We start from the raw sequence: 23,458 nt of genomic DNA, 5'->3' as shown, positions 1-23,458 counted from the left end.
CTATGTCAGCTATTTGTTGTAGGTGTTTATTACAGAGATCTTGGTCTGACAAATTTTAACATATTAATAGATCTCAGAGGAATCAAGGAATTGTATGGTGTTGATGTAAGTTTTATATTTATCCATTGAGGAATTCTCTGGATTCATTTGATGTTATGCTATTTTCCAAAAGTTTGATTACAAACCTAAAGAAAATGTGTACTTATACATTGTGTACTAACAAAATCCAAGAAAATTTATATCCCACATGTTAAGGGCATGTGATACAGTTCTGATCCTGTATTTACAAGTTCGTGAAAATTTGCATATAGGCTATTTTTAACTGATTAAATCAAATATGTTATAAAAAATATACCTTCATGTGCTACTTTTTGAGTTAAAATGAGGTAGAAATTTTGTATATTTGATCAAAATTCAGATTAGTGGCTGTAATTTTTTTTTTGAAAGAAAGACATAACTTTTATGTTATAAAAGATAAACACAAATTGTTTTTTGTTAAATAATCGGTAATTTCTGGGTTTTTTATAAGTATCCTAAAAAATTATGCATTTTTATACGACCGCAAATTTTAAAAAAATTTTCGTCGTATATTGCTATCACGTTGGCGTTGTCGTCGTCGTCGTCGTCGTCGTCGTCGTCGTCGTCGTCGTCCGAATACTTTTAGTTTTCGCACTCTAACTTTAGTAAAAGTGAATAGAAATCTATGAAATTTTAACACAAGGTTTATGACCATAAAAGGAAGGCTGGTATTGATTTTGGGAGTTTTGGTCCCAACATTTTAGGAATTAGGGGCCAAAAAGGGCCCAAATAAGCATTTTCTTGGTTTTCGCACTATAACTTTAGTTTAAGTTAATAGAAATCTATGAAATTTTGACACAAGGTTTATAACCACAAAATAAAGGTTGGGATTGATTTTGGGAGTTTCGGTCCCAACAGTTTAGGAATTAGGGGCCAAAAAGGGACCCAAATAAGCATTTTTCTTGGTTTTCGCACCATAGCGTTAGTATAAGTAAATAGAAATCTATGAAATTTAAACACAAGGTTTATGACTATAAAAGGAAGGTTGGTATTGATTTTGGAAGTTTTGGTCCCAACAGTTAAGGAAAAAGGGGCCCAAAGGGTCCAAAATTAAACTTTGTTTGATTTCATCAAAATTGAATAATTGGGGTTCTTTAATATGCCGAATCTAACTGTGTATGTTGATTCTTAATTTTTGGTCCCGTTTTCAAATTGGTCTACATTAAGGTCCAAAGGGTCCAAAATTAAACTTAGTTTGATTTTAACAAAAATTGAAGCCTTGGGGTTCTTTGATATGCTGAATCTAAAAATGTACTTAGATTTTTGATTATTGGCCCAGTTTTCAAGTTGGCCCAAATCGGGGTCCAAAATTAAACATTGTTTGATTTCATCAAAAATTGAATAATTGGGGTTCTTTGATATGCCAAATCTAACTGTGTATGTAGATTCTTAATTTTTGGTCCAGTTTTAAAATTGGTCTAAATTAAAGTGCAAAGGGTCCAAAATTAAACTAAGTTTGATTTTAACAAAAATTAAATTCTTGGGCCTCTTTGATATGCTGAATCTAAACATGTACTTAGATTTTTGATTATGGGCCCAGTTTTCAAGTTGGTCCAAATCAGGATCTAAAATTATTATATTAAGTATTGTGCAATAGCAAGTCTTTTCAATTGCACAGTATTGTGCAATGGCAAGAAATATCTAATTTCACAATATTGTGAAATAGCAATTTTTTTTTTAATTAAGAGTTATCTTTCTTTGTCCAGTATAGTAAGCAAGAAATATCTGCAAGAATTTTTTTTTAATTGGAGTTATCTTTCTTTGTCCAGAATCAACTTAAATCTTTGTTATATACAATATACAATGTATATTCACTTTTTACTACCAACTGATAAATTTAAATAATCTTAACCATTCAGTGATAACAAGCAGTTTTTTTACATCATGTATTTAAATGAGTAGTAATTGTTGCAAACTCCATTAGAATATTTTAATTGAAATTAGTTTTGGAATAAGGGAAAGGGGGATGTGAATAAAAAATTGGGTTAAATTTTTCTCATTTGAAATTTCATAAATAAAAAGAAAATTTCTTCAAACATTTTTTTGAGAGGATTAATATTCAACAGCATAGTGAAGAAAACAAAAATTTTAAGTTCATTTGAATACATTCATTCTGTGTCAGAAACCTATGCTGTGTCAACTATTTAATCACAATCCAAATTTAGAGCGGAATCCAGCTTGAATGTTATGTCCATACTTGCCCCAACCGTTCAGGGTTCAACCTCTGCGGTCGTATAAAGCTACGCCCTGCGGAGCATCTGGTTTATTCAGAAATAACTCATATTTATCAAATGTTAATGAATTGAGGAAAATACATCATATTTTGCTGCATGTTTATCAAAATTAAAAAAAATCCTATATTTACAGTTTTACAAAATTTCGGTCACATAATCTCCCTGCAAAATGAAACAAATTGCTGTTTTGAAAAATAGGGGTCCATGAACTTGTTTTCAAATTAAATCAGTTTGAATGATAAAAATCAGTCGAAAAATGCATCTTTTCCCGATATGTCACAGTTTGACGTCACGAAAATAACATTTTATGTTAGCAACGTCATTACCTCCCCTGTAACTGTATCGTATGCCCTTAATTAATAGAAATCATGCTGAACTGAGACCTTAGATAGCTGATTGTTGTGGAATACCAGTTTTGATAGCAATATGTATATATATATGTATTGTAGCAAGATGGATCTTCTTTCTTTGATGCTCTGAGCATATGTCATGTTCTTTTTTTGAGTCATTGTCCCCAGAATGATGCTAGTTTGGTATTACCCCCAAAGTGAATCCAAGATGTATAGAGTTGGACTTCTGTAAGTTACCTCCTTTCATCCTAAAGTCACATTTGCATGAATATTGCCTCAGGACACTAGGTCACTTTTAAGCAAATTGACAATTTTATGAATAATGAAAAACCTGTGTTAAAGGTTGAAATTCCTTTCCCCTTTTAAATGTGTATTCAGTGCTCACGGTCACTTTGAAACCACACAAGATTGAGGGTTTAGATTTTACCTTATTGGAGCTGCAGTTATCATTATGTTTTCAATTTACAAATTTGATTTTGGCATATTTAAATATGTGTATATGAACTTTTGATTATTAGCTGTTAATTTCTAGTTATTATAACCCCTACCCCTGCTTTCAAAAAGGGGGGTATACTGTTTTACCTTTGTCTGTCCATCCATCCATCCATCCATCCATCAGTCCTTCAGTCTTTTCTCAGGAACTACAATACAAGGATTTCTGAAATTTGGTTTCAGGGTTTATATATAAGTCAGCTAAACCATGTGATGCGTTTTCAGATTCATCACTCGACAACTTTTTATTAACCGAACACTTGCATATTTTTACACTATTAATATTATCCACTTGCGGCAGGCTATCATCAGTGAGCAGTAGCTGACAGTTTCACTTGTTAATTATGCTTCCTATGTGTTGAAATAACATTGACCAATTTTACTTTTACAGCACATAATTCATTTTCAATTAAATCTCATTAAATATTTTTGAAGGTTGACTCATCAATAATCCTAGGAGGAAATCTGTCAATCACTCAGCTGATTGAGATATTCACAAGATTCAAGCTAACATCATCATATGATTACTTTACACAACTGGTAGATATGTTACAGAAAGTTGCCACTAGATCTGTACGCAGTGTGAGTATCTTTATGCTCTTGCAACCAATCTATTTAAAATTGATTTTAATGAAACATTTGGCAGAAATTGAAGTTAAATTAAGACAGAAAAATAATTCCTTCTAGCATTTGAAATATATACTGTGTTTCATCTTCAAAAACACACTGAGTGACATCTTCAAAAACTTATTTTACAGAGTAAAAATATTTTAGTGACAGCCTTTTGTTATAACTTATTTATTTTGTTGTCATTTGAGATGCTTGGTGTTGATGGCAGGTGTTTGGTTTAATTTGAGCCAATGAGACAATTTTTTATCCCATTTCTGATTTGTTTACTCATTATAACCAAAGGTATTCAGCCAATAAAAGGAACAACTATAGAATCAAGAGCATATATATATTTTTACTTTAAGGTCCTTTTTTCATTTATTTGGCAGCTTGGATGCTGGGCAGGTAATCTAATGTTAAAACATCTACATCCAGAATTCCAGTCAGATATCTATGTTTCTCTAGAAGCTGCTAATGTAGGACTTATCATTGGTGAGTAAATTTTTCATTTTTTTGGGGGGGATGGTAATAATTATTCCCCCGCTTTAAAAAGAAAGGGGGGTATACTATTATACCTCTGTCTGTCAGTCCATCACATGAAACTTTCATCACATTTTTCTCAGGAACTACAATACAAGGATTTCTGAAATTCGGTTTCAGGATTTATCTAAGTCAGCTATACCGTGTGATGTGTTTTAAGATTGATCACTTGACAACTTCCTGTTTACTGAACTCTTGTATGATTTTACACATGATAGGCAAGTTGAAAATTTTCGTCACATTTTTCTCAGGAACTACAATACAAGGATTTCTGAAATTTGATTTCAGGATTTATATAAGTCAGCTATACTGTGTGATGTGTTTTCAGATTCATCACTCGACAACTTCCTGTTTACCGAACACTTGCATATTTTTACACTATTAATATTATCCACTTGCAGCGGGGGTATCATCAGTGAGCAGTAGCTCGCAGTTTCACTTGTTTTATATAGATTGAATCTACTTCAAAATTTAATTTGCGCCTGCAATTAAAGCAATATGTTAACTATATATAGATAAGATGTGGTACAATTGCCAATGAGACAACTCTCCACAAGAGACCAAATGACACAGAAAATAACTATAGTTTGTCTACATTTATGTAATGTGTACATGCTTTTTAGCCTCATTAAACATTTAGTTGTCCATATTATGTCTGTTTCTCAGATGCAATAAGCAATTATCAGGTAGAGTCAACAATCTTTTGGAAATGAAAAGATTGTTAGGTGTACATGTCTGTCTGGGTTGGTTAATCTGTCCATGTTACCTGTATCAGGTTCAGCTCACAAAATATTGTATGAGTGGGGCATCAGTTGTCTCATAAAGACATGCCTATGTTGACCATGATAGTTTTTGACAATTAGAAATACCCCTTTTACTATGTTTACAGCTGACAAAACAGGATCTAACCAAATACCTATCAGCCAGTTTCTGAAGACAGATATGACCAACAAAGTTATAGCAGCCATGATATTACATTCCATGAGTGAAGACTACATAATTAGGATGTACAAAGTGGCACAAAGAGCTGAGGTAAAGATAAGATAAGATAAATAATAGTTTATTAAAGTGTCACATATTGATCTACATTGAAATACATAAAAAAACGTAAAGCTTTACTTGGATTTAAATTAATGATTACTATGGATTCATTATTATTGTTGGGTACCAATTTTCATGGGTTTTGTGGGTACATATGAGTTCAACTAATTTTAAATTTTCCTCATTGCTTTGTATGCAGAGATTGTCCAAACCACAAAATCAAATATCCACAAAAATGTCCCTCAATCTGCTAAACATTTATACATACAAAAAATAAATGATTCTCCAGTAATTGAATTTTTTTTTATTGGAAAATAGACTTATTGTCATATATTCCTATTTTGAATGATTAAAAAGGTCTATGACTTCAATTTAAGGTTGTATTTTTTTTGTTGTTGTAAAGAAATAGTAACAGGCATAGTTACTGTGGAAGTTGTCTGTAATTCAGTTTTTCAGTAGTGGAACCCCTAAACCACCTTTACACAAACACTCACACATCTTGTGGAAGGTAATGCCAGCACATCTCTTTACATCTTTAAAATATTAAAAAGTAAATCCTTAACTGTTACAACATCCTATTAATATACATACATTGGGGCCAGCTGAAGGACGCCTCCAGGTGCAGGAATTTCTCGTTACATTGAAGACCTGTTGGTGACCTTCTGCTGTTGTTTTTTCTATGGTCGGGTTGTTGTCTCTTTGATACATTCCCCATTTCCATTCTCAATTTTATGTACTCCAAAAAAAGAAGTTTAGTAGATACATTTTCCCTATGTCTCTCTGAAAGCTTCTTGTTCTGCTTTATATGAAATATTTTGCTTTAATAACTCTTAAATACCTATTAGATATTCATGTATTTACTTTTTATCTTTCAGAATTCACATTCATTTGTAAATGCTGGAATAAGAATGAAAATTGACAAGAGTAACAAGTTTGTTGTGAAAGAAAAACCATGTATTGTTTTCTCAGGAATATCTAAAGATTTTGTAAGTGAAAGCCTGAACTATTATTTTCCAAATAACTGTTATGTCAATTAAAAACAAAATGAACATAACTTGGGAGGGCATTAGATAATAGATAGAAATAAAATTGTTTTAATTTTTATATGACCTTTATTTGCAAAGCATGCAAATGTTTTAGCCAAATAAATATAAATTGAAATGGATTTGAATAACAAGTGAGCATAAATCTAAAGCTGAGAATTAAGAAGATTTCGTCCGAGACAAAAAAAGGGAAGGAAGGAATAATTGGTTGACCTGAATGTTCAAACAGTATTTTGTTTTTTGATAAACATCTAATATAAAATATGTTGATTTTATAAACAACAGATTCAGGAACAAGCATTTGAGATTTAGGATCTGATTGGTTCACTTGTTTTGATTATGGGGAATATTTCTATAGTGCTATTATCGTATATGAATTTCAAGGATTATGAATTTTATATGTGATTTTTTGTATTCTCATGTAAAACCTTACTTTTCAACAGGTTCATGCTGTACAAACAGAGAACTATCTACAAGGGAAGGAACTTAATGATGTCAAAGTTATTCAAGGTTTGTTATACATTGGCGGATCCAGTGGGGTGGAGGGTGTTCCCCCTTTTTTTTTTGCCCGATCAATGCATTTTAAAGGGGACATATAGTTGGACCCCCCCCCCCTTTTGTCCTGGGTTGAGAACCCACCCCCCCCTTTTTAAAATGGCTGGATCCGCCCCTGTTGTACATATATATCTTTATGATTTCAGTACTTCAACTACAATCACATTACATGTCTCCTTAAAGGAATTTGTCTTCATGTTCCTGAAGTACTGAAACTTTGTTTTTGGGGGAAGACGGCTTCAAGCCGTCAATCCACTATGGGGTTGACCAGAGTACACTCCCTCAAATCATTCATTTTGTTTTTATACATGTTATAGTGTGGAAAACCCCCAACAAATTTCACTTAGATTGAAGAGAAGGAGACCCAGAAATGAATAGTTTGACTTTAAACACTTTTTTACACATTTCCCTTCTGTTTCTCACGAAATTATCGTATCTTGAACTCTCCTTTACACTATTTACGTTTATTTTACAATCCGGAAAAATTAGTATGACGAGATATTCTAAATATATCCAACCTACATTGTATTTTATAGTGACGTCATTCTTGGAAGAAGCAGGGATATCCTTCACCAGTTCACTGGTTATTTAAATCATTCTTAGAGATCGTGCACTAATTACAAATTTGTATTTGTTAAAACTTAACATAATATTGTTTACTGTAGATGATTTAAACATCAACATACAATACTTTAATTTGTAGGTCAACAACTTTCAAAATAAACAAAGATCGTGGGGTTACATGAGACAGGGGAAAGAAACGATTTTATTACTTTTTTCGGGTCTCACTAATCAGAGACAAGAAGCGTCAAAAAGCGACAAGAAGCGTCAAGAAGACTATTCTTGTCGCTAAAAATTCTTCTTGTCGCTAATTAGTGAGACCACTTTTTTCTGTAAAAATTCTGGGAATCTTCCTCCAATTCAGGAGCACCTCAATTGATGAGTAATTATCCACTAAAATAAAAGTTAAAGTATTTAAACACTTCAAATGTGACATTTCATTGGATTAGTAGTCTTCTATTAAAACTATTTTTTTGTGTACCTACATAATCATTGTAATGGTAAAAAAAAAAAAAAAAAAAAAATCATTTTGTAGTTTAAACATTTATTATTTACAAATATTTCAAAATTAAGATTTGGAAACAAGCTTTACACAGTTTACATCACTCATTGTTTTTTTTATTAGTACCTGTTTCCCTGTGATGAGAGTTGTAACTCGGAACTTTAACAATGGAAATTTAAAACTGAATAGATTTTTCAGTCCACACTTTCTTAAGAAAAAACTTAAAAATCAAAGAGTACTGTCACAAAAAATGGAAAATGGCCCTAGCCTGCAGTTCAGTGGTACACAATCAAGATTTCAAAAAATATTGTTGTTGTTGTGAAATGACAGAATTCAGTTGAGTTTTAGATAGTTAGCTATCAACTTTAATCAAATGTTTAGATTTAGAAGATGCAGATCTCTTCCATTGGTCCAAATTGAATCCTAAACTAAGGAAATGAAATTACATAAACAACAATTGATTTCAATATTGTCAACCTTTCTACATATTCTAGCTGTTCTCTTTTTCATTCTTCATATGAAAACTATCAAAAGATACCCCCCTTTCCAAAAAAATAATTAAATAAAAACAAGGGCCGTCTTTCCCCTCAGAGCTATTCAGCTCTTTGATTAAATTACACAATTTATAGAGGCATTTCAACACAAGACACACAAGTCACACAAAACACTGAACACTCTTAACACTCTTAACAACATCAATGTCACTATATGTCTAAGGAATTGAGGCACATTTTATTTGAGTGGGGTAAAAAAATGCTGACTTCACAAGATATCATTATAAAACAGTTTTAAAAAAAATTCTTCCAGAAGTGAATTCTTTGTTTTGTACTGAAGGCAAGTCTGTACCTCAAATATACATTGAACTGAGAAAACTTAAAATAGAAGAAAAAATAAATGGTGCAATTTGCAATAATTTATAGACTTTGATATATTTTGACTGTACAATATTTTGTAGGTGCTTTAACAACTCTAGCATCAGAACTAGATCCTGACCCTAACATTGACTCTGTTGAACCAAGTGCTGGGTACAGAAAAAATGTTGCCGTTGGATTCCTGTACAGTGTATGTTTTTTTCTGTTTAGTCTTCATGCTTGCTTTATCCATGGAATTGTAAAATATAAGTTAATTATCTTATCTTTATAAATTTGAGAAAGGATTTTGAAATACAACAATTTCATATGAATTAAGCATTTGTGCAGCTGTGTATTTTTTTTACTGATTTAGGTAAATTAGCTCTAGTACATGAATATTTACATTTTATGAGCATAGAGAATATACTTCTACCAACTTGACCATATATCTTGCATCAACTCCGTTTTATAGTTGGCATTGTTTATACAGGGCAGCTTGATATTCAATATTAATGCAGTTATGGTAGTAGTTGCATGACAACTTTTTATCAATAATCTGGTTATCAGTTTCACAATGAAAAGCAATCTATAGTTAACGAATATTCTAGATAATAAAAACATATTGAAGTTTTTTTATGTATTTCAGTACTTTTTGGAGGTGTTAGGAGATACTGTTGGATCTAAATTTAGAAGTGGTGCCTTGCCCCTACAGAGACCCCTATCTTCAGGACAGCAGTCATATGATACCAAACCAATGGAGTGGCCCCTTACTGAACCCCTGATAAAATTAGAGGCCATGAATCAGGTAATGTAGATTAACACTCAGTTTATATTCAGTCAAACAATAAATGTCTTGCAAATGAGAAAGGACAAGGTATGATAAGGGCTATTTTTGGCCCCCTCTCCAAATAAGTTTAAATTGATATCAATGATGGTCTTAGTGTAGACACTTGAAAAAATAATGATTTTATTGTGTTCCGGTGAAAAGAAGGTTGCCTAGCAACGGTTTTTATGAAGAATGAAAATTATCACATATTAATTGCTTTATCAGTAAAAATTTTAATATTTGCAAATTATATTGTTTGTCCAAGAAGATTTTGAAGTCACAAATGAAAATACCCTTTGATTTTGTTTATTATATGCTTAATAACAACCTTGGCAACAGAAATGTTGTCTAGCAACGGTTAAAAAATTGGTGCTTGCCCCTCTTACAATTTAAGTATGAATTAAGCTGTTGTTTGAAGATTTTTTTTCCATTTGGTGTTTCATCCAATATTTTTTCATATGCATCTTTTTTTTTATTCTTTACAAATTCCATATTGAGCATAGCAACACAAGTGTTGCTTAGCAACAGCAAACCATGTTTGAATCAAAGCCAACTACAAATCAATAAGTCATTTTATTGAACAAATTAAATTGAATGCAATACACATTGTCTTTTTCTAAACATGTTTAGTTAGAAATGAAAACTTAGTTCAATTGTAGGTCACTACACGCTGATCAACAACTAAATTACATAACAAGTGCATATCAACAATGCAATAATAGGTTCTTTATATTTTTTGAAGTATGAGCTAAGTTATTTTTTAAGAATATACTTCTTATACGGTGTTACACTATAATATACACATCTAGATTATCATTATTTTTTGGACGAATTCTATATTGAGTATAGAATCCCACATCTTACTAAGCAACATCAAACATTTTGTTTAATTTGTAGACCAGTACAAAATCTTTGTTTCAATGTGAAAGTCTTTTCATGAAAACAAGAATATATAAGATTTAATAATTTGAGATGAGTTTAAACAGTTTTTAAAGATACTTAACAGTTAATGGAATAAAAGAGACGTGACTTGTACCACATACAGACATTGTGCGGAATAAAATGTCTAATCGAGGCAATTACGAATTAATATGATGTACACATGTAGGGGTTGGAATAAATGTGTCCTCTGCATGGGTGCAAACCTATGGTGGATTAGAAACGACTTATCAAGGCAAAAAGGGGGGGTGTATAAATCATTTTTGGAGTTATTAACAAGGCATTTAACCATGAAAGTTAAAGGTCAATTAATTGGACCTTGAGATCAACGGTAAATGTCATAATGATATTGAAATTGAGAATAGAAATGGAGAATGTATCAAAGAGACATCAACCCGACCAAAGAAAAAACAACAGCAGAAGGTCACCAACAGGTCTTCAATGTAACGAGAAATTCCCGCAACCGGAGGCGACCTTCAGCTGGCCCCTAAACAAATATGTACTAGTTCAGTGATGATGAACGCCATACTAATTTCCAAATTGTACAAAAGAAACTAAAATTAAAAAAATACAAGACTAACAAAGACCAGAGGCTCCTGATTTGGGTCAGGCGCTAAAATGCGGCAGGGTTTAACATGTTTACGAGATCTCAACCCTCCCCCTATACCTCGAGCCAATGTTGAAAAGTAAACGCATAACAATACGTACATTTAAAATTCAATTCAAGAGAAGTTCGAGTCTGATGTCAAAAGATGTAACCAAAGAAAATAAACAAAATTAGACTGTTATGATATCTGAGTCATGGCTATACACTGTATGCCAAATATCACAAGTCAATGTATAAAAACTAAATAAGTGTAGACCAGGACAAGTGTGTATGAGAATAAAATTCCAAAAAAAGAAGAAAAAAGTAATATGTTTAACATAATTAATCGATTCATTTCATTTGAAGCCAGGGAAAATTGACAAAGACAAGTGAAAACTGAGAACAGAATGAACTGTTTTCTTTCACGATGAAATGGACTATAGTTTGAATGGTTTTACAGTAGTAATTTTGAGGCCCTTTATAGCTTGTTGTTTGGTGTGAGCCAAGGCCCCGTGTTCAAGGCCGTACATTGATCTATAATGGTTTACTTGTATAAATTGTTATTTGGATGGAGAGTTGTATCATTGGCACTCACATCACATCTTCCTATAACTATGGAACATTTTGGTTATCTGTAAATATGATGTGAATACTGGCAATGACGGAAAATGGTTTCACTTTCCTGTCAGTGTCAAATGATTTGTGAAATATCATGTAAAATGCATGTATGTAACTAATTTGCATTTTGCATTTTTTCGTTTTGTTTTTGTGTTTTTGTAATTTGTTTATCAAAATGAACTACAGTTTTAATTGGACATGAAAGTTACTAATAAGAGTATACTAGTATAAGTTCGGGTTAGGGTGAAGGTTGTCGCCTGTTTAAACGTTTACACATGCTGCGTTTGTTTGCAACTAGAAAGGAACCTGTTCAGTGGTTGTTGTGGTTCATACGTGTTCCTCGTTTCTAGTTTTTAGCTCACCTGGCCCAAAGGGCCAAGTGAGCTTTTCTCATCACTTGGCGTCCGTCGTCCGTCATCCGACGTTGTCCTGCGTCCGGCTTTAACTTTTACAAAAATCTTCTCCTCTGAAACTACTGGGCCAAATTTAACCAAACTTGGCCACAATCATCATTGGGGTATCTAGTTTAAAAATTGTGTCCGGTGACCCGGCCAACCAACCAAGATGGCCGCCATGGCTAAAAATAGAACATAGGGGTAAAATACAGTTTTTGGCTAATAACTCAAAAACCAAAGCATTTAGAGCAAATCTGACATTGGGTAAAATTGTTTATCAGGTCAAGTTCTATCTGCCCTGAAATTTTCAGATGAATCTGACATTCCCTTGTTAGGTTGCTGCCCCTGAATTGGTAATTTTAAGGAATTTTTGCTGTTTTTGGTTATTATCTTGAATATTATTTAAGATAGAGATAAACTGTAAACAGCAATGATGTTCAGCAAAGTAAGATCTACAAATATTATTTCCCAAGTAATAAAAAGGGTATGTACAATTCACTGTATGTTCAAACTATGAAAACATGGTCATAGAAAAATGAATTAGATAGTAAACATTGTTTTGAACCTGATATTAGTGAAAACAGTTTCATTGAGGATTTAGTATTTTTAGTTTTCTTAGACCATGATCAAAATTTGTAAGATTTCATTAAAATTTAAAATTCTATTGCATTGTTTTATGAAAATAAATATAGAAAAATCATTTTTTACCATCAAAAGCATTTTCCAAAAATCACAAAATAACCATTCACCATTATAGGTTTTTGAATAGCATTGAAAAAAGAATTGTCCTTTATTATAGTTTTATTATTGTATTGTATAATTCAGACAACTGGTAAAGCCCAGTACATCAATGACATACCTCTACATAAACCTCTGTATGCTGCATTTGTTACTAGTACTATTGGTAATGCTAAATTAAAGAGTATGGACCCTTCTAAAGCTCTGGTATGTTGTATTTCACTGTATAAACATTTATTTTATAAGGGTTATTAGTTTTTTTTCGAATGATTGAATGTAACAAAATAAAGAATGTGGTATGATTGCTAATACCACAACTATCAATTGAAGTCAAAATCATGTAGATGAAATCAAGCATAGGTCACCATACAGCATTTGTGAATAAGTGAAACTCATTCACATAGTCAGCTACATACCCGCCAACTGTCACTATTTGCAGGGGATTTCCCCCATGGAGGCTTTTGGAAATTTTGTAAGATCAATTTTGTCCACTAGTTTAAAGAAAACAATTAATTTAACAATGGCTATGAGCTTGTTAAAGCATGAAGAAGTCAAAAAAACACTTAAAGGTTTTGTAGGACTGTAAGAAACATCTTTCACGTAAAACCCCATGGGCATTTTGAAAAGTTGGCAGGTATGCAGCTATGAAGGTTCATGGCATCACAAAATTTGAAATGATTCTAATGAGAGAAAAGATAAAGTTCTAATAATGAAAAACACATTAAACAAAAAGCATATATAAAAGACAAAAAATATTTTGTTAGCTTAGATACAGAAGCAAATATTTGATACATGTTTAAATGTAGTTTAATGACAAGATCAAATTAGAAGGAAATCCAATAATTTCTGATATATTTTTTATTTTATCTTTCTTTGACCAATGTAAACTCTAAGTGATCTTCATGTTATAGCATAATATGATATTCATAGAATTTCAATATAAAAAAGATGTGATATGATTGCCAATGAGACAACTATCCACAAAAGACCAAAATGACACAAACATTAACAACTATAGGTCACTGTACGGCCTTCAACAATGAGCAAAGCCCATACCGCAAAGTCAGCTATAAAAGGCCCCTTTAAGACAATGTAAAACAAGTAAACGAGAAAACTAACAGCCTTATTTATGTAAAAAAATGAATGAAAAACAAACATGTAACACATAAACAAACGACAATCACTGAATTACAGGCTCCTGACTTGGGACAGGCACATACATAAATAATGTGGCTGGGTTAAACATGTTAGTATAAGTTATAAAATTATCTTTTCTAGAATTTGCCAGGAGTATTGAAGTTTATAACAGCAAAAGATATACCAGGAGAAAATAACTGTTTTCCTAATTCTATGGCAGAAGAGGTAAGATGCTGTTCCTTTTAGACAGATTAGATATGAGATTATTGAGGGAGGGTAGGAGGGGTCCTGATGCTGAATTCCCGGGCTTAAAACACGAAATCCCGAAATCCTGGGCTTAAAAACATGAAATTCTGAGGTCCCAATATTCAAAAATAAGAATTCCCAGATCGCGAATGGGTAAATCCTGAAATCCTGAGCTTAAAAACACCTGATCCTGGAGCCCCGATAAAGGTCTTATCCCCCCTCATTATTGGTGGCTAACAAATAAAAAAAATTTAAGATGAAAGTGTTTTACAACCTTGACTGGCTTTACAGCCCTCCCACAGTTGGTAAAAAAACATTCTGGTGATAGCCCTCTTTTTATAGCTTTTTTGGTCATTTTCAGAAATTATAATAATCATTTCATTCAAATGCATCTAATTTACCATAGGTATAATGATGAGGGCATCATACAAAACAATATCTGAATTGGTTTATTATAGCACAGAGATTGTTGCTAAAGTCTGTAAGAATTCAGATTTTTATTATATTTTCTGAAACTTTTTAAAAGATCAATTATTGTTTAAATATATATAGTGTTGTTGGGACGCTTTTCCATTTACCCACATTGTTTAATTTGAATAAAGCTAAAATAAACTAGAAATGTCTTTTTTTATTAGAATATTTAAAAAGTTGCTGTTAGAGATAGTTCTTGACTTTCATTGGTCAAAATCATAAATTATCAAATCAGTTTATTTAAGTATAACTTTTTTTCAATATTAAAAATTATTCAATACACAAATGTTTTTGAAGAAACAATGTTACAAAAGACACAGCTAGACAAAGGTGCGGTATGCATGTAGCAATGGGCAACTTAACTTAATGTATTTACTGTATAATGATTTAAAGAGCATACAGTACTTTTATCATTTAATCAGTATTTTTTGTAATTGTCTTTATCTCGAAAAAAATGTTTAATTTTGTAGGTTCTATGTAGTGGTCATGTGGTGTATGCAGGACAGGCCTTAGGGATAATAGTTGCTGGTGGGTATTTTCATAAAAAGCAGTATTTTTAATCATTAGAAATTATCCCAAATTTTGTACTCCAAGTACTAAGTAAAGCTTTATAAACAAGGTGAGACGTTTTAATTATAATGTGTCATCACGCTCATTGCTAGTTTAAAAAAACCAATTTGGATGTTTGATTGCTGCAGAAAATAAGATGTTTGATCATTTTCATTATGTAAATAAGAGGCAAAAGATACCATGCGACATTCAAACTCATATAAGTTGAAAATAAACTGACAACACAATGGCTGAAAAAAAAGAAAAACAACTTTATACAAGAATAAAACACAACATAAAATAAAAAATACTGAGCAACAAGAAACCCACCAACTTCTTTGACTGATTGGTAGGTGCTTTTCAGTGAAAATCCTGCGCTATAAACGAAGATTGTTTGTCAATTAAAGTTGCCAGAATTTAAAGATTGATTTTTAAAAGTATTAGCTGTAACTTATAGATAGATGTTTCATTAAAATGTACCTCTGTTTGAATATCTAGATGATGAGGAAACAGCGAACAGAGCTACAGGACAAGTAGAGGTGACATACTCCGATCAGATGCAGCCAATTCTTACTATAGAGGATGGTATCAAAGCTAAATCCTTCTTCCCAAATCCTGGAGATGTAGTTACAGCTGGGGATGCTGATGGTAGATATAAACTAGAACAGACAATTAGGACTGAAATATATTTGTTTTAACAGTTCTTTCATATAAAAAGCTGACTTTCATTGTCATATCCAACAATTATAATGATATAATGAAAATAGACAATATCTGAGTAACAATATTCAGAGGTGCCAATTCCCTACTAGTCAAGATAATTGATTATTATTCCATATCAACTTATAAACTCAATAGATTCATCGGGCAAACACTGAAATGTATTATTTTTTTATTGGTATGTGACATTGTTAGATACTTGCAAAAGGTAGCTAGTCTACCTTGGGTACAGGTTTCTGTAGTACTAAAACTAAGTAGTTTGTTCTTGTACAAAGATGATGTCATCTCTTTGTGTTTATTCCTTCAATATAATAGTAGGGCTCAAAAGTATGAAATGTCTATCAGTTTTATTCAGGTTTCAATTTATTCTAGCTGCCATTGCTAACAGTCCTAAAAAAATAACTGGAAGTATCAGTTTTGGTGAACAACAACATTTCCAGATGGAAACTCAGGTAAATATCAAAATTAATTTAAAAAGTATGAGTTGAATGAAGAAATAATTTTCAAGTTGGTGAACTACAATAAATTAAAGATAGGTGGCATTATTTTTATGCCCCACCTACGATAGTATGTTCGTCTGTTTTTTCGTCCGTCCGTTCGTCTGTCTGTCCTGCTTCAGGTTAGAGTTTTTGGTCAAGGTAGTTTTTGATGAAGTTGAAGTCCAATCAACTTGAAACTTAGTATACATGTGCCCTATGATATGATCTTTCTAATTTAAATGCCAAATTAGAGTTTTGACCCCAATTTTAGGGTTCACTGAACATAGAAAATGATACTGCAAATTTCAGGTTAAAGTTTTTGGTCAAGGTAGTTTTTGATAAAGTAGAAGTCCAATCAACTTGAAACTTAGTATACATGTTCCCTTTGATAAGATCATTCTAACTTTGAAGCCAAATTAGAGAATTTATTCCAATTTCACGATCCACTAAACATAGAAAATGATAGTGGGAGTGGGGCATCCTTGTACTGTGGACACATTCTTGTTTGAGTTGTAAATTGATTTTACAAAAGATGAAGTATAAAGGAGTAGGTCTGGTAAGAGACGATTTTGGCTTCACTTTTTAAAAACATAAGTGTCTATTTCAATTCATTCCATTACTTTTTGTGAAAGATTTTAACTGATTTAGTCATAAAAAACGCTCCGATTCAAGCTTAAATATGAAAAATATATCAAATATGTCAAAAAAAGTCACTTTTCATATGCTTTTTGTCAAAAACAAAAATGGCCGCATCCGTGTTCATCCTCAACCTTTATATTTGTTATGTATTATCATCAAATACAACTTATATTTCAATATTATGAATGAACACTAATGCGGCCACTTTCATTTATGACGGAAACCATCTAACATTTAACTGAAATGCTAAAATTGTGAAGATTTCAGTAATTTAGCAAGACTTAACGATGCTAGTACCCAATATTTGTGCATCGTATTGACAAAAACAGCCCATATTTACGTAGCAGAAGCATTCTGCTTTCAAATGAATAGCTAAAAGATTTCATTTTCACATTTTTTTAAAACTGCTGTATTTTTGGTCCAAAAAGGGGTCTTACTGAACCTACTCCTTTATGAAACCAACAAAATATCCAGAAAACTGTGGACTGATAGTATATATGTTTTACAGTCAAGTTCATTTTTGGAAACTTCATGACCTACATTTCCGTCCACTGATGTTGAATTTCTATGATATAAATGTTCAAATAAGACTTAAGCTTTTGAACCAATTTTCAATAAGGCATAATTTGTAGTCAAAGAGTAACCTACCGGTGTTTTAATAAGTGCAATTATCATACTTTTACAGAACTTTGTTTCATTAAGTTTTAGATTATTTTGTCTTGTTTTTAGATATTACATACATAGTCATAATTTAACTATGTATAATGTGTATAACGTAATAATTTACAGATCAGTATCTGTACCCCAACAGAAGATGGCATGGATGTTGAAGCCTCTACACAGTGGATAGACCTAACTCAACAGTCTACTGCCATGGTGCTAGGGGTACCAGAAAGCAGGTATACAGTCTTAATAAGTTGAATATGAGTTGTCCCAGTTGAAAAATGAATATTGACAAATTACAAGGGTGTATTTGAAATAGGATATATTTTTTATATAAATTTCAATTCAAACCACTAACATATTGTTGACTTTCTTTGTAATAGAATCCATCATCTTGAGGGAGGTGTGTACTATGTACTAGCATGAAAAAAACTGTAAAATCTGGGCTGTTATTTACAAACCTTTATCACTTTTATGACTCAAATATGTTAATTTTCAGTATAAATGTCAAGGTGAAGAGACTTGGTGGAGCTTATGGCAGCAAGATTACTAGGAATTTAATTGTGTCAGCTGGCTGTGCTATAGCTGCTCAAATCACGAAAAGGTATGATTTTTTTTAAATTCATATGTTTTCAACCAGAATAAATCATAAACTGAATCTTATTCATGTTATTTTGACCTCAAGCATGTATACTGTAAAAGCAGAAATTTTTTGTGGGGGATTTAATTTTGTTTGAAAGAATATACATGTATCAACAAAATTAATATACCCACGAAAATTTAACCTACATGTATTACCACTCACATTTCAGGAAACCACGAAATTAAATCCCCATGAAACCTTATAGAGAGACAAAACTACGAAATTTTAACCCCAAAAAAATTATGTTTCTACAGTATATAAGATTACACATTTAGAATAACCATGAATGTTGAATTAATTACATATTTCTTAAATTTGTGCATATACTGTAATTGTACTTACTTTCACGGTGTATTTTTTTCACGAATTTCGCTGTTTGTTTATTTTTGCGTAAATAAATACACTCGAAATCAAAACTTAAAGGCAATAATTATTAAATCGCATAAATAAATACCCGCAAACATGTTTGAAATACACAATTCGCGAAGAAATAAGTACAAGTACAGTAATCTATGCGAGGATTTGCTGTTTTTGGCATAAGCATAGAAATGTAAAGGTACAATACAGATTTGTAAATTCCTTCATCACTTATGATGTAGTGTTAAGTCAAGGAAATGCACAGAATTGTGGGAAGTTTTCTGTGGCAGGAGGACTTGACATTTAAAACTGTCTGTTTAAGGGTTTTATTTAAAATAGAAATATATACCAAACTCCACCAAAGTACTGAACTCAATCCTAAAACCTATGATCCATATCATTTCCAATTCCAGAAATACTTGTACTTTACCCTGATTTCTCACATTATTTAAACATTTTATAGGTTGAGTCTTAGTATCTTTGTACCTATTATTTAAAGTAATTTCAAACACCAGTCTTTATTCTCATGTATGTAATAAAACCCTGAAAAGAGAAATTTTTAAAATAGTTCTATGATTTGAAAACAGTTATCAAAGCAGTCATAAAGACACACAAATGCATCAAATAATGTCACCTAAAACCAAACACTTTGATGGAAAGGTAACGCTTTGAATCAAGTGTAATATGTAGCAATTTGACTTTCCTGATTTGATCTTTTTAAAGAATTTTCATTTAAATTTAAGGAGCGTGAAGTTAAATATGGAATTTCACACCAACATGACAATGGTTGGAAGACGATTTTCTTACAGAGCAGACTATACAGTATGTTATGTCAACAGCTTTTATTCAATGCGTAAACATAACAATCAATTAGTCTTTACACTACAAACATAATAAGTAGTCATGCTTTATTCATTTAAACTTTGCAACTATTCTGCAATTATTCTAGTATTTTGCTTTCAGTTTTTAGCTTGAAACTTTATTTCATAAGTTATTATTGTGTTGAATATCCCGAAATACTCTGGTGATGGGAAAAAAATAAATAATCAACACAAGCTATTTGTTTGCTTCATTTGATTGTTGCAGAAGTGGTAATTCTTATTGAATTGAAAATTCTTTGCTTTTAGCATACCAACCTTACATTCTATGCAGTGTCCTTAACAATTGCTTAACACTCTTAACTATTGTAAATTCAGAAATTATGGTATGCATTTATCGTTGTGATTTTGTCAATATAGACTAAAATGCAATTTTAATTTTGCGATATTGAGAAAAATCATGTTTCATTCTTAAAAGAAAATATTCAAGTTTTAATTATTGCGATTATAACCTGGCCGCATTAATAAAAACACTGCAATAATATTTTACAGTAACTTAAATCACACAAAGCTGCTTTTACTCATAGTATAATCAATACTTTACAAATATCAAATTTTAGTACAAGTACTATTAAATAATGGAAACATATATTCTAAATTATATAAACAAACTGAGGTTTAATAAGTATGACATTTTGTTTTAAGTTTCAGTGTTCAAAAGTTATTATCAATTCTTTAATTATTATGATATCTTGTTGTAGGTCGGTTGTATGCAAGTTGGGAAATTGAATGGAATAAAAATCCAGTTGTATTCTGATTTGGGATGTTTACCTAATGACAACAACCTCCCTGTGGCTTTCACGTTTATAGATAATGGTAAAAGTCTCATATTAGAGAATTACATATTATACAAGACTTTGAAGAAAATTGAGCATGGAACAAACTGTGTCATCATTTTAAATTAAACCTATTTACACCTGTCTATCAGTGAATATTTCTTTTAATAATTTCAAGGAAATATATTGTACTCTACTGTATTTTTTGTTATTTATTTATTAATTTATGTGTTTTAGGCAAGATCCAGAAAACTCATAGTGTTATTAAAGTTGGTAAATAATTTTGGGGTTCGTGTTGTTTATTCTTTAGTTTTCTATGTTGTGTTGTGTGTACTATTGTTTTTCTGTTTTTCTTTTTCATTTTTAGCCTTGGCGTTGTCAGTTTGTTTAAGATTTATGAGTTTGACTGTCCCTTTGGTATCTTTCGTCCCTCTTTTTGTAACAGTTAAGATATATATTCGTTTACCTCATTTCAGCTTACTATTGTGAAAACTGGAAGCTAACACCTGTAGCAGTAAAGACAAACAAACCAATGAATACTTATTGCAGAGCACCAGGTATGAACTTTATATTTTTTCCTAAATATGTTGATGTAAACTTTAATTACATTATTTCTCACCACATATGTTCATGAAAACAAAGACCTCTTATTTACTAGATAAATTTTCCCCTAACTTAATAATTTAATTTTGGATGCAACGCATTTTCTGATTGGATGACAATATTTTGTTATGAGCCCATAGACATAATTTAGTCATGTGACCATGACATCATCAACGTTTTGTCATGGTTTTCTACGGTTTAAAAAGAAATTTAGAATTAAATTGTAAGAAATGACTGTAATATTTTTTCTTTCTATTCGAAATAACATAAAAAATTTGGTGAACACTGTTAAATAACCTGCTACACGCGTTATTCAGTGTGCACCAAATTGTTTATGTTATTTCTTCATAGACAGAAAAATTATTACAGTCATACCTTAATTATTACCACTACATAAATGTATTTAATAAAACTCTATTAATATATATGAGTTGATGCACTTTTCACCTTACATCACTGATAAATACAGCATTACACAAAGCAATTTATATTTTATATGAGTATAGTCTTTTATAGATCTTAGTGACTCTAGAAATGTATTTTGAAATACGACCTTGAAAAGTGTTGTTCTTCTGATTGAACAGGTTCTACCCCAGGGATATTTGTAATGGAGTCAATCATGGAGCATGTTGCTAAGGAACTTAACCTTGACCCTACATATCTCAGAACTGTCAATCTGTACAAAAAAGGACAGGTATTTTTAAAAAAAATCCATTTTTACATTGATTTTCCTTATTGTTAAATTCTTGATACATGATACTGAAGCACTGTGCATTAATAAATTTTTAAGATGACTGAAATGTATTCAATTCATTCAATATTAAAAATAAATTAAAACCTGCAAAATAAACCTGGTATTACCCAAATTGATTAGCACCCCTGACACCTCTTACAGACAACTTTATTGAGGAAACACTCTTTTTTTCTCCTGAGTGGTCAGGTGCATTTAGATTATTAATACAGAGGTAATATGCAGATGAAAACTAGGTTTAATCCACTTTTTTCTACATTTAAAAATGCCTGTACCAAGTCAGGAATATGACAGTTCTTGTCCATTTGTTTTATATGTGTTTTGTTATTTGATTTTGACATGTGATTATGGACTTTCCGATTTGTTTCCTCTAAGTTCAGTATTTTTGTGATTTTACTTTTTTGGTTACCAATGAAACTCAGATTTAATTGACGATGATTTCAGTGATTGTTTTACATCTGACATGTCAAAAGAAATCATGTGTGTTTAGTTTGAATGTTTTTTTTTTATCTATACGTATTGAATTCTTCACAAAATGTCTAAATTCTGTCAGTCATGTCTAGATATTTACTTTATGTTTATATTTTTTTCAACAGAAAACACCTTTAGGTGGTACATTGAAGTACTGTAACATTATAGAACTTGTAAACGACCATGAGACTTCATCTGACTTTGGAAAGAGACAGATGATTGTCGAGGAGTTTAATAAGGTATGTTCTATAAATACACTTGAGGAGTTTAATAATGTGTGTTCTATGAATACACTTTACTTGAAATCTTAAAGTTTCTTTATACAAAATGAAAGCCTGCTAATGAAGTTCACTACTTACATTTGTTTATGCCTCACCTACAGTAGTAGAGGGGCATTATGTTTTCTGGTCTGTGTGTCTCTTCATTTATCTGTCTGTTTGTTCGTTCGTTCATTCGTCTGTCCGACTTCAGGTTAAAGTTTTTGGTCGAGGTAGTTTTTGATGAAGTTGAAGTGCAATCAACTTGAAAATTAGTATTCATGTTCCTTATGATATGGTCTTTCTAATTTTCATGCCAAATTAGAGTTCTGACCCCAATTTCACGGTCCACTGAACATAGAAAATGATAGTGCAAGTGGGGCATCTGTGTACTGGGGACACATTCTTTTTCTGATAGTTTTGGCCCTAGATAAATAAAATTATCAGCTTTTGAAATTCAAAGTCAATAGTGATTTAAAAGGTTCCCTGATGAAGCATAAAGATTTACGGTAGGATTATGTTTGATTTTGATTTTTTTTTCTGAATGCCAGGCAAATAGATGGAAGAAGAAAGGCCTGTCAATAGTTCCTATGAAGTTTGCACTGACCTATGTGGGAGTACATTTCAATGCTATTGTAAACATCTATGCTGGCGATGGCAGTATTTCTATATCACATGGTGGCATTGAAACTGGACAGGGTATAAATACTAAGGTAAATAAATAGATACATAAATATGAAAATACAACTCGTCTTAACATCCACCCAACAATGTTAGATCTGTAAATTTGCTTTTGCAAATTTTTTGTTCTTCCCTCACGGGGTTTCAAACCCATGCTACTGAGATGGGTTCGAATCCCG

The 23,458-nt window shown here is 31.6% G+C and overlaps 1 protein-coding gene across 1 annotated transcript in view; it reads left to right on the top strand.

Moving 5' to 3' along the window:
• LOC134684384 (xanthine dehydrogenase/oxidase-like) overlaps positions 1–23,458 on the top strand; it is a 45,924-nt gene that overhangs the window by 6,009 nt on the left and 16,457 nt on the right. The window contains exons 8-28 of the mRNA XM_063543669.1: positions 23–105; positions 3,590–3,736; positions 4,153–4,255; positions 5,193–5,335; positions 6,220–6,330; positions 6,831–6,897; positions 8,961–9,067; positions 9,503–9,661; positions 13,046–13,165; positions 14,237–14,320; positions 15,283–15,340; positions 15,860–16,009; positions 16,454–16,533; positions 17,989–18,098; positions 18,362–18,466; positions 19,606–19,684; positions 20,442–20,556; positions 20,993–21,073; positions 21,704–21,813; positions 22,467–22,580; positions 23,150–23,311. Coding sequence (XP_063399739.1) covers positions 23–105; positions 3,590–3,736; positions 4,153–4,255; positions 5,193–5,335; positions 6,220–6,330; positions 6,831–6,897; positions 8,961–9,067; positions 9,503–9,661; positions 13,046–13,165; positions 14,237–14,320; positions 15,283–15,340; positions 15,860–16,009; positions 16,454–16,533; positions 17,989–18,098; positions 18,362–18,466; positions 19,606–19,684; positions 20,442–20,556; positions 20,993–21,073; positions 21,704–21,813; positions 22,467–22,580; positions 23,150–23,311 — 2,288 coding nt within the window. The remainder of the gene's footprint in view (positions 1–22; positions 106–3,589; positions 3,737–4,152; positions 4,256–5,192; positions 5,336–6,219; positions 6,331–6,830; positions 6,898–8,960; positions 9,068–9,502; positions 9,662–13,045; positions 13,166–14,236; positions 14,321–15,282; positions 15,341–15,859; positions 16,010–16,453; positions 16,534–17,988; positions 18,099–18,361; positions 18,467–19,605; positions 19,685–20,441; positions 20,557–20,992; positions 21,074–21,703; positions 21,814–22,466; positions 22,581–23,149; positions 23,312–23,458) is intronic.

The sequence above is a fragment of the Mytilus trossulus genome, chromosome 9, assembly GCF_036588685.1.
Source record: "Mytilus trossulus isolate FHL-02 chromosome 9, PNRI_Mtr1.1.1.hap1, whole genome shotgun sequence".
NCBI classification, from domain to species: Eukaryota; Metazoa; Mollusca; class Bivalvia; order Mytilida; family Mytilidae; genus Mytilus; species Mytilus trossulus.
This window is presented reverse-complemented; position numbering and strand designations above follow the sequence as displayed.